The sequence below is a fragment of the Mesoplodon bidens genome (genome assembly GCF_964165515.1).
Source record: "Mesoplodon bidens genome assembly, chromosome: 10".
In the NCBI taxonomy this organism is placed as follows: domain Eukaryota; kingdom Metazoa; phylum Chordata; class Mammalia; order Artiodactyla; family Ziphiidae; genus Mesoplodon; species Mesoplodon bidens.
Genome location: NC_138172.1, coordinates 27,837,665 through 27,854,998, shown reverse-complemented (window position 1 = coordinate 27,854,998; position 17,334 = coordinate 27,837,665). Strand labels below are relative to the sequence as shown.

At 46.2% G+C, this 17,334-nt stretch overlaps 1 protein-coding gene across 4 annotated transcripts in view; it reads left to right on the top strand.

Moving 5' to 3' along the window:
* Positions 1–17,334, top strand: part of PTPRG (protein tyrosine phosphatase receptor type G) — a 749,834-nt gene that overhangs the window by 618,302 nt on the left and 114,198 nt on the right. For all 4 annotated transcript variants that reach the window (XM_081245085.1, XM_081245083.1, XM_081245084.1 and 1 more), the window contains exons 9-10: positions 13,493–13,677; positions 16,683–16,791. In XM_081245085.1, the coding sequence (XP_081101211.1) occupies positions 13,493–13,677; positions 16,683–16,791 (294 nt within the window). The remainder of the gene's footprint in view (positions 1–13,492; positions 13,678–16,682; positions 16,792–17,334) is intronic.

The window sequence follows — 17,334 nt, the reverse complement described above, 5'->3', positions numbered from 1 at the left end:
TTTTGAGCTTTTTTTTTTTGTATGGTGTTAGGAGGTGTTCTAATTTCATTCTTTTACAAGTAGCTGTCCAGTTTTCCCAGCACCACTTATTGAAGAGACTGTCTTTTCTCCATTGTATATCCTTGCCTCCTTTGTCATAGATTAGTTGACCATAGGTGCGTGGGTTTATCTCTGGGCTTTCTATCTTGTTCCATTGATCTATGTTTCTGTTTTTGTGCCAGTGCCATATTGTCTTGATTACTGTAGCTTTTGTAGTATAGTCTGAAGTCAGGGAGTCTGATTCCTCCAGTTGCGTTTTTTTCCCTCAAGACTGCTTTGGTTATTTGGGGTCTTTTGTGTCTCCATACACATTTTAAGATTTTTTGTTCTAGTTCTGTAAAAAATGCCATTGGTAATTTGATAAGGATTGCATTGAAGCTGTAGATTGCTTTGGGTAGTATAGTCATTTTCACAATGTTGATTCTTCCAATCCAAGAACATGGTATATCTCTCCATCTCTTGGTATCATCTTTAATTTCTTTCATCAGTGTCTTATAGTTTTCTGCATACAGGTCTTTTGTCTCCCTAGGTAGGTTTTTAACCTAGGTATTTTATTCTTTTTGTTGCAGTGGTAAATGGGAGTGTTTCCTTAATTTCTCTTTCAGATTTTTCATCATTAGTGTATAGGAATGCAAGAGATTTCTGTGCATTAATTTTGTAGCCTGCAACTTTACCAAATTCATTGATTAGCTCTCGTAGTTTTCCGGTGGCATTTTTAGGATTCTCTATGTATAGTATCATGTCATCTGCAAACAGTGACAGTTTTACTTCTTCTTTTCCAATTTGTATTCCTTTTATTTCTTTTTCTTCTCTGATTGCCATGGCTAAGACTTCCAAAACTATGTTGAATAATAGTGGTGAGAGTGGACATCATTGTCTTGTTCCCGATCTTAGAGGAAATGCTTTCAGTTTTTCACCATTGAGAATGATGTTTGTTGTGGGTTGTCGTATATGGCCTCTATTACATTGAGGTAGGTTCCCTCTATGCCCACTTTCTGGAGAGTTTTTATCATAAATGGGTGTTGAATTTTGTCAAAAACTTTTTCTGTATCCATTGAGATGATCATATGGTTTGTCTTCTTCAATTTGTTAATATGGTGTATCACATTGATTGATTTGCGTATATTGAAGAATCCTTGCATCCCTGGGATAAATCCCACTTGATCATGGTGTATGATCCTTTTAATGTGTTGTTGAATTCTGTTTGCTAGTATTTTGTTGAGGATTTTTGCATCTATATTCGTGAGTGATATTGGTCTGTAATTTTCTTTTTTTGTAGTATCTTTGTTTGGTTTTGGTATCAGGGTGATGGTGGCCTCATAGAATGAGTTTGGGAGTGTTCCTGTCTCTGCAATTTTTTGGAAGAGTTTGAGAAGGATGGGTGTTAGCTCTTCTCTAAATGTTTGATAGAATTCACCTGTGAAGCCATCTGATCCTGGACTTTTGTTTGTTGGAAGATTGTTAATCCCAGTTTCAATTTCATTACTTGTGATTGGCCTGTTCATATTTTCTATTTCTTCCTGGTTCAGTCTTGGAAGGTTATACCTTTCTAAGAATATGTCCATTTCTTCCAGGTTGTCCAATTTATATTGCATAGAGTTGCTTGTAGTAGTCTCTTAGGATGCTTTGTATTTCTGCGGTGTCTGTTTTAACTTCTCCTTTTTCATTTCTAATTTTATTGATTTGAGTCCTCTCCCTCTTTTTCTTGATGAGTCTGGCTAATGGTTTATGAATTTTGTTTATCTTCACAAAGAACCAGCTTTTAGTTTTATTGATCTTTGCTATTGTTTTCTTTGTTTCTATTTCATTTATTTCTGCTCTGATCTTTATGATTTCTTTCCTTCTGCTAACTTTGGGTTTTGTTTGTTCTTCTTTCTCTAGTTCCTTTAGGTGTAAGGTTAGATATTTTATTTGAGATTTTTCTTGTTTCTTGAGGTAGGCTTGTATAGCTATAAACTTCCCTCTTAGAACTTTTGCTGCATCCCATAGGTTTTGGATTATCGTGTTTTCATTGTCATTTGTCTCTAGGTATTTTTTGATTTCCTCTTTGATTTCTTCAGGGATCTCTTGGTTATTGAGTAATGTATTATTTAGCCTCCATGTGTTTGTGTTTTTAACACTTTTTTCCCTGTAATTCATTTCTAATCTCATAGCATTGTGGTCAGAAAAGATGCTTGATGTGATTTCAGTTTTCTTAAATTTACTGAGGCTTGATTTGTGACCCAAGATGTGATCTATCCTGGAGAATGTTCTGTGCGCACTTGAGAAGAAAGTGTAATCTGCTGTTTTTGGATGGAATGTCCTATAAGTATCAATTAAATCTATCTGGTCTATTTTGTCATTTAAAGCTTCTGTTTTCTTATTTATTTTCATTTTGGATGATCTGTCCATTGGTGTAAGTGAGGTGTTAAAGTCCCCCACTATTACTGTGTTAGTGTCGATTTCCTCTTTTATAGCTGTTTGCAGTTGTCTTATGTATTGAGGTGCTCCTATGTTGGGTGCATATATATTTATAATTGTTATATCTTCTTCTTGGATTGATCCCTTGATCGTTATGTAGTGTCCTTCCTTGTCTCTTGTAACATTCTTATTTTAAAGTCTATTTTATCTGATATGAGTATTGCTATTCCAGCTTTCTTTTGATTTCCATTTGCATGGAATATCTTTTTCCATCCCCTCAGTTTCCGTCTGTATGTGTCCCTAGGTCTGAAGTGTGTCTCTTGTAGACAGCATATATATGGGTCTTGGTTTTGTATCCATTCAGCAAGCCTGTGTCTTTTGGTTGGAGCATTTAATCCATTCATGTTTAAGATAATTATCGATATGTATGTTCCTATGACCATTTTCTTAATTGTTTTGGGTTTGCTTTTGTAGGTCCTTTTCTTCTCTTGTGTTTCCCACTTAGCAAAGTTCCTTTAGCATTTGTTGTAGAGCTGGTTTGGTGCTGCTGAATTCTCTTAGCTTTTGCTTGTCTGTAAATCTTTTGATTTCTCCATCGAATCTGAATGAGATCTTTGCTGGTAGAGTAATCTTGGTTGTAGGTTCTTCCCTTTCATCACTTTAAGTATATCATGCCACTCCTTTCTGGCTTGTAGAGTTTCTGCTGAGAAATCAGTTAACCTTATGGGAGTTCCCTTGTATGTTATTTGTCGTTTTTCCCTTGCTGCTTTTAATAATTTTTCTTTGTCTTTAATTTTTGCCAATTTGATTACTATGTGTCTCAGCATGTTTCTCCTTGGGTTTATCCTGTATGGGACTCGCTGCACTTCCTGGACTTGGGTGGCTATTTCCTTTCCCATGTTAGGAAAGTTTTCGACTACAATCTCTTCAAATATTTTCTGGGGTCCTTTCTCTCTCTCTTCTCCTTCTGGGACCCCTATAATGCGAATGTTGTTGCATTTAATGTTGTCCCAGAGGTCTCTTAGGCTGTCTTCATTTCTTTTCATTCTTTTTTCTTTATTCTGTTCTGCAGCAGTGAATTCCGCCATTCTGTGTTCCAGGTCACTTATCCGTTCTTCTGCCTCAGTTATTCTGCTATTGATTCCTTCTAGTGTAGTTTTCATTTCAGTTATTGTATTGTTCATCTCTGTTTGTTTGTTCTTTAATTCTAGTTGATGTCTTGATATGGCCATTGGGATCACTTAAAAAGATAGCTCATGGGATCTTAGATCTTGGATGGTGTTTAGTAAAGTCTCGCAGTGCTGAGGACAGCTATAGGACGCTACATGACCCAGGTGTTTCTTCATGATAAACGAGGCCATAACATCATCTCAGCCATGGGAAGTAGGAAACTTGTCCAGCTTCAGTATAAGTGCGCTGGGCATTTTCACACCTTCATCCTTGTTTGTATAGACCCTTGGTTGGAGCCTATGACTAGAGCAAGGCTGCAGGAGAAGTTAAGAGGTATCATGTAGAAAGGATGCTGTGCTCAGTTAAAGGGGGATAGGTCCTCTGTGCCCTTTTGGCAGGAAATCACAGCATGTTAAAGTTGGAAAGGAGGGAAGGGCTTTGGGGCACATGGAATCCAGCCTTCCACCCAGTGTCTGAGAAGCAGCTGTTCTCAAGAAGGGCTTGGATGATGCACACTCTGGACTTTGCCACCTCCCTGAGTGCCAAGCTGAACAGTGCTTTCCCCTGCACAGGACAGAGGCACTTCCCCCTGGCCTTTAGCTCTCAGCGGCAGAGGGATATCGCATAGAAGATGGACTCCAAGGAAGTAGGTCAGGAATAACATAATGGGGAAAGTCAAACCTGTGTACTTGGAGGACTCTGGCTGCTGCTGTTGTATTTTGAGCATGTGGCTCCATCATATGCACAGTGTAAGAAAGTTTTCCAGTTTGCTGTCTTCCAGGGTAGTTGCCACAGAGCTTCTAACGCTCAGTTTTTGGCTGATAAACGGAATTGCACACCAAGGCTTGTTCGTGGGAGCGGAGAGGATACTGTGGGGTGGTGTAGGAAAGAACTCCACAGGTGTATTAGGGAAACTTAGTTCTCCCTCCTGAGTAGGTTCTCCGCCTCTTGTGTGTTTCTCCTTTACTTTTACGCAGAATCCTTCACTTCTGTTCACCAGATATGGGGGCAGGGGTTTCCGCACAACAAGCAATTATCTTCAACACCAGCTGGGTGTCCTACAGTGTAACTCCATCCCAACGCTGGCCTCTGTCCCACAAGACTGCTTCCACCCCACTTCAGATGCCAGTTGCAAGTAGGAGATCCCCAAATTACCCGTAACTTCTGTCCGATTTGGTTACAGATTGGAAGTACCCACGATTTCCTCCTCTGGTTTGATTAATTTGCTAGAGTGGCTCACAGAACTCAGGGAAGCACTTACTTACATTTACCAGTTTATTAAAAGATATGACACAGGGTGCAGATGAACAGCGGGATGAAGGGAAACATAGGGCGAGGTCTGAGCCGGTCCTGAGCACAGGAGCTTCTGTCGCCATTGAGTTGGGTGTGTTCACCCTGCCAGTGTATGGATGTGTTTTCTTCTTCGTTTGAAGGAAACAAACTCTAACTTGAAAAAGATATATCCACCCGCATGTTCATTGCATTATTTACAAATACCCAAGGTAAGGAAACAACCTAAGTGTCCATTGATAGGTGAAAGGATAAAGAAAATGTGGTATCTGTATAATGGAATATTATTAAGCCATAGAAAAGAATGAAATCTTGCCATTTGCAACAACATGGGTGGACTTTGAGGGCATCATGCTAGGTGAACTAAGTCAGACAGAGAAAGATAAATACCATATGATCTCACTCATATGTGAAAACAAAAACCGAGCTCATAGATACAGGCAACTGACAGGGGTGGGGGTGGGAGAAAGGAGTGAACTGTTTTTTCGATTGTTTTTTAGTTTAAATAAACTGAATGATTGTTTTAAAATAAATTTTAAAGAAGAATAAGAGATGCTCCTAGTATCACTTCGGAAGTTACAAGGGTTTTAGGAGCCTTATGCTGGGAACCTGGGGCAGAGACCAATATGTATATTTTCTGTCATCTCATAACAGGTTAGAGCTTGCATTATTTAAGACACCTTAGATTTAAAACTTGAAAGCAGTTGCCCTAGTGCTTGGGGGAACTTGGGGTCTCCCACATCATGAGAAAGTGGTCCTCCAGCAATGTCTGGCCAGAGCTGCCCAGGGATGAACCCAGCTCCACACACTTCACTTCCTTTGAGACCTGGTCTCAACCGTCCTCCTTCTCATTCTCTGCTTGTCAAGCCATGCTAGTTTTCTTTCCAGTTTTCCCGCCTGAGGGCCTTTGCATGAGCTGTTTTTCTGTCTGCCATATCTAAGCCTCCTTCCTTCCTGCTCATTTTCTTTTTTTATAAATTTATTTATTTTTATTTGTGGCTGCATTGTGTCTTCGTTGCCGTGCTTGGGCTTTCTCTAGTTGCAGTGAGCAGGGGCTACTCTTTATTGCGGTGCACGGGCTTCTCATTGTGGTGCCTTCTCTTGTGGTGGAGCATGGGCTCTAGGCACGTGGGCTTCAGTAGTTGTGGTGCGTGGGCTCAGTAGTTGTGGTGCGTGGGCTCAGTAGTTGCGGTGCACGGGCTCTGTAGTTGTGGCTCACGGGCTCTAGAGCGCAGGCTCAGTAGTTGTGGTGCACGGGCTTAGTTGCTCCGTGGCATGTGGGATCTTCCCGGACCAGGGCTCGAACCCGTGTTCCCTGCATTGGCAGGTGGATTCTTAACCACTGAGCCACCGGGGGAGTCCCTTCCTGCTCATTTTATAAACACCTAATCAGTTCAAACATCACTGTGCTCAGTAAGCGTTTCCTAACCAATCCCTCAAATCTAGGTCAGGGTCTTTATTAAACCTTTTTACAGAATTCCTGCAATAGTTTCCTTAAAAGCATGTAATCACATAATCCTTACTGCCATGAGTATCTAACCTTTTTGGTGCCATGGGCTCTTTCAGCCATCTGGTGAATCCCATGGGGGCGTGCCGCACCCTGCACCACCACAGCTATTTCCAGCCTCCCCGTGATGGCTTGAGGGACCAAGAGCTTAGTCTGTATTTCTGATGGGGGAGAATGGTTACTTGGGCTGCGCCCAGTTTTCGAGGGCCTCTAAGGAGTTGGAGGCTGCTCTGGAAATTGTCAAGAGACCCACACTCTCATCTGTCATTGCGAACAAAGAAAAGCAGGAAGGCAGAGGGAGTGGGAAGGAAGCTTTTTGTGCCAAGTATTGTTAACCAGGGAAGAAGCACAGACCTGAGCCGTAGTAGTGATGCATTGTGTCTGCGTGGGACAGTTTTCACCTTTTAAGCACTTTTGAGTTACCCTCCTGACCTCTTCATTGCCGTCCTGCAGATAGGAAGATAGATGTGGGAGGTGTTTGTGGCTAGAACGTATGTGGTGCTGCACCCCCGTCCCCTCTGGTATGGACTACTACAGGCTGCGTTCCAGTTCCCAGTGCCCTCCCACTCAGGGTCCTCGGCCCAGCCCAGTGACTTGGTCTCTCTGGACCCAGTGTCTTCCTTCATCTTTAGGGGAGAGAGTGCCCTTGTGGACCGTCTGAGAGGAAGACACGGAGCCTGGCCCGTGGCATGTGCTTGGCACCTCCAAGTAGAGAGAGTTCGGGTGTTGTAATCCCCAAAATGCCAGAGCTGGGCCCCGGCTTTGATCTGGTTCCGGCACCTTCGCCCATGCGGTTTCCCTTTCATGAGCTCTCGGGCGTGGAGGGGGGAAGATGACACCCCGGAGTCCCAAGATGCCAGGTTTGAAGTCCTACACGATCGGCTTTGGGGGATTTTGTGTTTACCTAGACCTTTTGGATACAGCCCTTCAAAAAGAGAAATCCTTCCCTGAGGCCATTTCTTTGGAAATTTCCCCTAAAGGCGATAGATAAAGAACTGACAGGCATTTGAGCTGTCTGAGGCTAGGCTGGTGGCTTTGTTCAGCTGAGAGGTTCCCTTCTGCTGAAGAGGAGACGGGGCTCCTGCTCTTCTGCCCTGCCAGGCAGGCGGGTCCCTGGTGTGCGGCATCTGTCTCCCCTGTGGTCCTCCGCTGGGCTGGTGTATGCCGCCACCGCACCTCATCCCGCAGGAAGCAGCAGTTTCTTGGCTGTTGACAAGCTCCGTAAGACGCGGACGGCACCGAATCGCTATGTTGGAGCAGTGCTGTTCATCTGATGCCCGTTGCCTTACGTGTGAAACTTGGAGGGGTCCAGTGGTGGGAGGAGGCCCCAGGGAGGACTTCAAATCCAAATCGTTGAAGGCACTTGGAAGTTACACTAACTTTCACAGAGAAAGGGTCCCGTTAGTTGATCTCAAACGCCCCAAAGGAAGAGGATTGTGGGTAGGGGAATCTCTCATTTACTTGTGGAACCACTGAGAAAATATCCTTGACGTTGATTGAGAATCAGAGGACCTTGGGTGCTCTGCTAGAAGCCTCTTCATAATTTAATGAAGGCTGGGGTCCTAATTACAGGTGGTTCAGAATGAAGGCAGGGTTTCTCAGAGCTGGTAGAGCATCATCCAAGATGCCTGTGAAATGCAATCAGACACCAGTGAGAAGGTAATCAGGCCCCCAGAGGGGAGGCTGACGTAAGGAGCACCTCACAGGGGACATTTGTTTAGAGAGCGGGGTGTGGTGTCTCCCTCACGGTTAAAAGGCTTTGATTTTGTGCAGAAGGATGTGTCAAGACGATCTGCCGACTCCCTGTGTTAGGTGCATTTGCAGTGGCCATTTGTCAGAGGTGTTGGGCACCTGTTCTCCACCTGAGGCCAGGCCCCTGGTGCTTGTTTTAGATCAGTGGGACACTCACCTGGCCTTGGGGGCCAGGCAGCTGTGGGTGAAGGCAGGGGGGAGGGGCGGGGACTGTGGCAGATGTGAGCACACACACCTGTCTGAAGGGGGCCTGCCCTGCCGCCCAGGAAACCACTGCTGTGTGTGGTTGCAGACCCAGTTTAAAAAGCCAGCTTTATATGTTTTCAAAACACTGTGGGCCTGGCAGCTTGTCCCCTGCGTGTGCCACTGGGTGTCAGGCCCTCAGATTCTGGTTGACCCACAGCTTTCTCTGTGATCGTTACCCCAGCTCTGTGAGGAGGATATTATTACCTGGTACTAGCCACCCATTTTACAGATGAGAACCGAAGGGTCCATATGAGTCTGGCTCCAAAGCCCACCCTTTATTATACGAGCTCTTCTAAACTGTCCCTTCTGTGATGTACCACAGCGCTGCTTTTGTCTGTGGTACTTGGAATTTGGGGGGAAGTTTTGTTGGAAGGAAGGGTGTGCATCCCCGGAAAGGCCGGCAAAGCTTGGAAGCACAAGGCACGAGTTCTTTGGAGGGTGTCTGGTCATCTCACCTCCCCCAGGGGCGTGATGAGCGCGTTGAGGGAGGGGGCCGAGGGGCCCGGGGAGCACAGAGGAGACCTCAGCGGGGAAGCCGGAGCTTCAGGGAGACACTGGGTGTGGGCTGGCCACAGAGGAGTCGGTGAGGAGGGGGTGGAGGGCGGTGGGGTCAGAGACGTGGAAGGGGTCATGTCCCATGGGACCTGTGGGCCAGGGCAAGACCAAGGGGTCGATTCCGTCCACTCAGCGCGCCATTCGTTCAGCCCAAATTTACAGGGAGCCCACTGCGTGCTAAGCTCTGATTTAGTACCGAGGACGGTGTAGCAAACAAGACAGGAAGTGTGCAGCCTCGTGGAGCTTACATTCTAGTAGAGGAGTGTGATGGCTCATTACAGACAGTCCATGAGGTCAACAGTATCACGCCGCGTAGTCTTGAGCTCAGGAAGATCTCAGCTCTGCAGGGGAGGGAGGCTCTCAGGCTGTGGGAGGGGCAGAATACAGCACAAACAACACAAGCGCAGTCGGTAAACGTGTTTCAAACAAAGGTTTGGCCTCCCTTTAGCTTCTGTTTCTGGAATCACCAAACCACTGATCCACAGGCCAAAACTCTCCCACCAGCACCTCCTGTACAGCCAGGAGCTGAGGGTGGTGTTTCTATGTTAAAAAGTTGAAAAAAATGAAAAGAAGAAAGTTTGATGACACATGAAAATGGTATGAAATGGCAATGCAGGGTCCATAACCAGTTTCATTGCAGCAGAGCCACGCCCATCATGTCCGGATGACCTCAGCTGCTTCTGTACTTCATAGGCAGAGCAGCGTAGTTGTGACAGAGACCATATGGCCGTCAAAACCAAGCACACTTACTGTCCTGCCCTTTACAGAGCAAGTGTGCCAACCTCTGTTCTGGGTCCTCCTTGTAATCTGCAAATGCTTCCTCCAAATCTGGCCCAGAAAAATCCAGCCTCTCAGGGAGGTGAAGAGCAGAAGGGAATTTTCTGTTCCACCTGCTCTTCCCTTAGGCCGAGATGGGCGAACCTCAGCCTACACGCCTCTGGCCCAGCGCTCCCATGTGTAGCCTCAGACAAGTGTGGATCTTTGGAGGCCCCTCAGTTACGGAATTCCCCACCTCCGCCCCGGCAGGCTGTCCAGTGGTGAAGACTGTACGCTCCCACTGCAGGGGGCACGGTTCGATCCCCGGTCAGGGAACTAAGGTCCCTCATGCTGCACAGCGTGGCCCCAAAAAAGATGGTCCTGTTAGATTGAGGCCAGGCCGTCCTCTTTTGTGAGCCCAAACCAGTATTTTCTAGTCCATTGAGACAGTGGGATTCTGTACTTTCATTCAGAACAGTATTACCAAGCTCTTCTTGACAAGGCAACATATCCATGACTTAGTAAAATACAACAAGAACAACAAATTCGCTCACAGGGCCATAATGCGTTGTATCCCATTTACATCAGATTGCATGTATGTGTTTTTACACATGCATGAAGACGTTGGATCCCCAGAAAGTTAACAGTGCTTGTCTCTGGATACTGGGATTTTGGGTGATTTTTTAAAACTTTCTTCTTCTTACTTTTTTGGATGACTTGGATTCTTTTTAAAAACATTAACATGAATCATCTTAATGAGCAAAGAAAAAGCCAGCTATTTTTATTTCAAAGAATAAATAAGAAGAATGGTTGCATCCGCATGTGGGTGATAGGATTATTTGTGTGATTATGATGTAACTGTTAAGAGATACGTGCATCCCCATACGGCTCACCCCTAATTGGAGCAGGGGGGTGATGGCTTCAGAATGAAGGAGATAAGTAAAAACATAGGGGGAGGTGAGACAAGATGTAGAAGTCAGAAAATCTGACATGTCATCATTGGAAGGACACGAGCTTCCGAGTATATAAATCTCCTTGGTTCATTATTGGTACTTGGAAAGATGGGAGCATAGATCTTTCCCTCATTCCTCCCCCTTCCCAGCCCCGCCCTCTTGAGAAACTGTAAACCACTTAGACGTTAGGGTATTTTAAAATGGTATGTGAGCGCCACCTAGTGTCCACACTATGTCATTTCACCCCCTGTCTCTGTGGGAGCCCTAACGTCACATTCTTGCTTTGATGTCCCTGTTCTGGTGGCATTTGCTCAGCAGGCAGCGAAATGCCTCCCGGGGTTCTGCAGGGCAGTGGGGATGCCTCATTAATTTATCCCTCCCTTCTTGTCTCAGTTGCACAAAGCGAATCTGTCCGACTGAAGCAGGGTTTGGCAGTCGAAGAGCAAAAGGCTGCCTCCCTGTCAAAACCAATCTCCGCTTTGCTCCGTCAGCCAGCTGCTTAGAGCTGGGTCCCTGCTTCTCTGGCAGGAAAGCCATCCTCCCCAGGGCTGCCTTGGGCTTGGGGCTCTTGAGGAGCAAATAGGGGACTCTGGCTCACGGTGAGCTGCTTGGCTTGTAGATGGGCTCCTGGGAGAAGCCAGAACCAAGCCCCACGTCCCCTGGCCCGTCCCCTCCAGGGATGCTCCCCTCCTGCCCCCCAAACCCCAGCGTCGTCCTCACTGCGTCCCTCACCCTCATGCCTCTCCTTGTCCAGCGCATCGCCAGGCTTTGCCTCTATCTGCTCTAGAACTTGCTGTCTCCTGTTCTCTCCTAGGTGGACAAGCACCCAGCCATCTGCAGCACCTCCTGACAGGCTTCTCTGCCCCTCTCTTAGCCCCTCTGGGTTCTTCTTTGCTCAGCTGAAGCTCCAGGGAGCTTTGTAAAGTGTACACCTGCCTGCGTCGTTCTCTGGTTCACATCCTTCCCGTGGCTTCGGAGTGCTGTAGGGGAAAGGCCAGAATTTTCATCTGGGCCTGCGAGGCTTCCCGCTCCACTGGCCTCCCTTGATCCAGCCCCACTGCCTTCCTTTGGGCCCCTCAGGCCTTCTCCCTGCTGAGGTCCCTTGGCCGGCCTCCCCTCTTCCCCTGACCCCCACGTAGTGAATCTCCACGCAGTTCTCAGTTGGATGCACCTGCCTCTAAAGAGTCTTCCCTGGACCCTGTAGCATGAATCCAGTCTCCCTAGAAAGTGCTTGGAAAATACAGCGTTCCTCTCCTCCCCTCCGCCCAGCCCATCCTGGTGTATGATAGTAGCTGCACACGTGTCATTCTCTGATGAATTCCCATCTCCCCCTTTAGAGCTGTAGTTCTCAGGGGTGTTTGGCCCCCCAGGGACATTTGGCGATACCTGGGGACATTCTTGGTTGTTTTAACTTGGGGGCAGTGCTACCGGCATCTAGTGGGTAGAGGCCCAGGATGTTGCTAAACATCCTACAGTGCATGTGACAGCCCCCAAGAGCAAAGAATCTTCTGGCCCAAGAGGCCAGTGGTACTGAGGTTGAGAAACCCTGCTTCAGAATGGAAGCCCTGTGCAGGCAGGAACCAAGGCCACTGGGAAAGAGCACATTTGGAGAGCCAAAATGTCGCTGTTAATGGCTGACTTGATTCTCTCAGCCCTTAAATGGGTTTGTTAGTAGATAGATATAGAGCCACCACATTCCTTCAAACCTGCTGGCCACAAGGAATAAACAGGGGCATTAGCCTGACTTTTCCTTTGCCCTGCATCAGGATAGTCACACAGAGCCCTGCTGGTGCAGAGAAAGTCATCCTGGTTTTTTGTGCCTTTGCTTTAAAATTATTTAAAGTCTCATTTTGCATTGTATTTGTTTACACTCTGATCTATTTACAATAAAATGTCATCTACAATTTTAGTTCGTTGGGACATTCCACATGTCAGGTGGCCTGGCTTCTAAAAAAATTCATTGTGGAAGAAGAGGCCAGATGAGAATGCTAGATTAAAAGAGTAATTAAAGCATTAGAACACTGAATGTGACACGTCATGTGGGCGGGGAAAGGGTTATATAAACAATCTTTTGGAGACAGTTGGGGAGATTTGAATAGGGATGATGTAAATGTCAGATAATATCAAGTTAGTGTTTATTTTCTTAGGTATGACAGTAGTCAGCTCGGGCTGCTGTAACAAACAGCATAGACTGGGCATCTTACAAACAACAGAAATTTATTCCTCACCGTTCTGGAGGCTGGGAGGTCTAAGATCAAGGTGCTGGTAGACTCACTGTCTGGTGAGGACTTGCTCCCTGGTTCACAGACAGCCGTCTTCTCACTATGTCCTCACGTGGCAGAAGGGGTGAGGGAGCTCTCTGGGGCCTCTTATGAGGACATTAATCCCACCCATGAGGGCTCCACCGCCGTGATCTAATTGTCTCCCCAAGCTCGACCCCCTAATACCATCCCATTGGGCATTAGGTTTCAGCACATGAATTTTGGGGGCACACAGACACTCAGACATTGCCATTATAGAGGAGAATGTCTTTATTCTTAGGAGATACAGACCTGAGTTTAAGGAGTGAAGTTCAGAATGTCTGCAACTTGCTTTCAGTGACACAGCAGGAAAGCGTGTGTGCATGTGTGTGTGTGTGTGTAGAAAGAGAAGGGGGGAGGGAGAACAGATGTGGCAAAATGTTAGCAGCCGGTGGATCCAAGCGATAGGGGCGTGGGTGTTCCCTGTCCTACTGTGTCAACCTTTCGAGGTTGCAGTCTTGAGGAACACGGGGCGTGTATGTATGTAGTGCCAGGAGGCCCTGAGCTTGGCCGTGTGTCTTCAGTCTGCAGCTCTCCGCCCATCCACATGAAGGTGCAGCCCCTGAACCAGACAGCACTGCAGGTGTCCTGGAATCAGCCGGAGACCATCTACCACCCGCCCATCATGAACTACATGATCTCCTACAGCTGGACCAAGAACGAGGATGAGAAGGAGAAGACATTCACAAAGGACAGCGACAAGGACTTGGTAAAACCTCCCTGTTCTGAGTCGGGGTGTCTGTAGCCATGAGAGGGGCCCCTGCGCATCTCTTTGGCGTGCTTTTCCCTGTGGCATCCCAGCCCTACGCTGCCTGCTGAGGGCGGGTGCCACTGGGGTGAACCGGGGCCGGAGCCTGCCCGGGCTCCATTCCGCCTTTATACGTGATGGCTACACCACCAGGAAAAGAGTTAATTTGTTTGTAACTGGGCCCTTCAAAACTGACTGCGTTTTCTTTCATGATTTAAAAAAAAAAAAAAAATCCGAAAGCCTCCACGAAGCCCTTGTCATCTGATAGCGTTGCTGTAAATGTCGAGTGAGTTCCACAGTTGTAGAGTAGGGCCTAGCACAGAGCGAGCACTGTGTCAGTACTGGCTATTATTATTATTGCAGCTGTCGCCCCCATCCTCCTCCCCACACCGTGCAGCTTTCCGAAGTCCCCACCACTCCCTTCTGTCACATTTCATCTGCCTCACACATGCCGACCTGCTAGACCCCAGTGACCACGGAATTTTTAGCCACTGCTCTCAGACTCTCAGACGCTGTAATACCTGACCTCACTTTGAGCTACACATGCCCAATCCAGCTGCTTATCTTAAATGTGCATAAATTTAGTGGTCAGTCCCCACCAAGGCCCTTCAGAACAGATGTTTGCAGAAGCCATCTTCTTCCCCTGGAAAAGCAGTCGCTCCAACAAGCGCTGGTCTTTACATCTTTGCACAGAAACTCAAAGTGACACATTTGGGTTTGAAAGCCTGGCGTTTATTGTTAATCAAAAGAAGTCTTTGGGATAATGAAGCCCATAAATTGTATATGCACGTGGAAAATGTAATAGCACTGAGTGGGATCCTTAATGACTGTTAGCACCTTTTTTCCTCCCTGTACAGAGTCCCCGGGGCCCATTCAATCAGTTATAGAATAATACTTTTCGTATTCCTTTAGATGAGGATTCTTTTTACTTCATTTCCATTTATGTTTTCAATTTCCCCACTAGACACTGTTATCTGGGTCACATTAGGGAATGATGAGTTTCATGAGATTGGAGAGGAATCTGTTGAAAGGCACCCAAGGTTATGATGTGTTTTAACCTTTCTCTTGTCACGACTGGAAGTCCATGAGGGATGTTTCTCTTTCTGAACTAAGGTGGCTTGCATTAATCAGCAGAAACTATCTAGGCGCTTATTTGGTTTCTTATTCTAAGTGGAAAATAATTAAACATGCAGAGATGAATAGATAACCAGCTTGGAGTGAATTCTAATAAATCCCTGCATAGATGGAGAGAAGATATTGCTCTGAGCAGAAGATGGGGTTGGAGGTTTAGAGAATGAGGCATAAATGAGTTTCAGAGAAAGAGAGAGCTGTAGAGAAAAATATGCTTTGAAGGCAAGTTCTTTTTTTTATAAGAATTTCTAAGGGTGGTGGTTTTCTTTGGGACACACAAAATTAATTAATTCCTCAAGAAGTTGAGAGTGCTGACTTAGTGGCAGCAAAGCTATCCTCCAACTTAGGGTTCTTGTGGCCCAGAAACCTAAAAGTCATACTGAACATTTTCCTGGCATTCTCCAGCATCCATCTTTCTCTCTCACGCCCTCACTGCCAACCTGTGGGACAGGTGTTAGTGCCCCTTTTTACAAAAGAGAGAAATGAGGCTGAAAGGGAAATAACTTGACCCCAACCTCCTCCTCTCACCAGGAATCCATTTGCTAGGCAACAGATAGCAGGTGTGGGCACAATAACATTTTAATGCCTCTTCAGAGGTTTTCAGTAGCTACACTGGGGAAAACCCACTCCGTGGTTAAGCTCCCAGAGCTGCTTTCTGGACTTGGCCCACAATGCGATGACAAGACATTTCATCCATTAGGGAGTCTTTGAAAATCAGTTGCTTTTGTTGTTTGTTTCTTCAGGAAGCAAGGCCTGCCGGCTTTTTAGGTATTTTCCATTTTTTGATTTTTAAAAGACTCTTGGAATAAAGCTTTGAGGAATGGGGATCTGGATTTGGCTCATGATGTTGGACCACGGGTTGGGAAACTTTTTTCTAGAAAGGGTCAGACAGTTAAGATTTTAGGCTTTAAGGGCTATATGGCCTCTGTGGGCAGCTACTCAACTCTGCCGTCAAAGGGTGAAAGCTGCCACAGCAACAGGTAAATGAATGGGCGTGGCTGTGTGCCAATAAAACTTTATTTACAAAAAACAGACAGCGGGCTGGATTTGGGCTGTGGGCTGTCGCTTGCCACCCCTGTGTTAGACTGGGGGTATACTTTCCATTTTGTGGTGTGGACTACCTACGAACAAGGCTTGCCTAGCCTTTGTTGTACAGCACTCACAAGAACCCTGTGAGGGAAATATTACTCTGTCCATTTAACAGTGGAAGGAAGCAGAGGCCAAAAGACATTGAGCAACTGACTCGGAATCACACAGCTGGTGAGTGGTGTGACACAGGTAGATCTCCTGTCCTCTGACCTCTAGTCAGGTGTTCTTCTAGCATCGTGCCCCATACTATCCAAGGTCAAGGTAGAACACTGCCCTTAAACTGCAAAGAAACAGACACACAGAGATTTTGTTGTGGCTGCGCTGATCTCTGCATGGCGCTGGAAATTCAGTACACCTGATCATTCTAGAGGCTGTCTAGGGTAAATCATTATCATTTATAAGGTAGAGTCATTTTGATAGAAGTCCCAGCCTTGTGAGTATAAAGAGGGTTGAAGGCACGTTCCAAGCCCGAGTCAAGTATCTGAGCCAAGACGACTTTTTGTTCTCTCACCCCACACATTTTCATGTCGAAAACAGATTCCCAGGTGAGGTTATTTCTGAAAGCTCATTCTTTTCAAGGTGAGCCTTTGGTCAGTGAGGAAACATCGCGTTTGTCTGTCGCGCTTTGCCTTGGTACCCAGAAACCTACAGGCAACACTTAACATTCTTTTAGGTTTGGCTTTCAAATGTAAAGTGCGCTCTGGCCTTCCAAACCGGGTCACTGCCTGTTCTTTCCTCCCCTGCAGAAAGCCACCATTAGCCCTGTCTCACCTGACAGCCTTTACCTGTTCCGGGTCCAGGCCGTGTGTCGCAATGACATGAGGAGTGACTTCAGCCAGACCATGCTCTTCCAAGGTGAGGAGCTGCTCTTCCTGTCTGCCCTGCATACCCCGGGTCCCTTCTCCCTTGGGCTTTGTCTTTTTTCCCCGTTGAGCTGCTTGGACACAAGAATATGAGCCTGGCCTAAGCATCAGTGTGGGGTTTGCAATAACACCTGAAAAGCCTGGGGAATTTAGGCCCGTCTTTTTGGTTGGGGCTTTCACAGGCCAGAAGAGGAGAAGAAGAATGAAGTGTTGATTATTTTTTTAATGACTGTTATTTTCCAACTGTGGGGAACCAAGTATTTGTCTAATACTGTGTCAGATCACAGAATCACCTCCTAGTCGTGTGGAGAAATATCGTTTTTGGATTTCTAACATGATTCAGTTAGCTGATTTAGGGTCTAGTGGAAAGTTTCAGACCAGCACTAGGGCGAGCCTAGGGGAGCATTCACTTTGGTGCAGAATTCAAAGGAGCTCTTAAAAACTCTGTCATCAAGATACATTGTATTTCAATGGAATACATATATATATATATATTTTTTTTTTTTTTTTTCTTTTGGCTGTGTTGGGTCTTCAT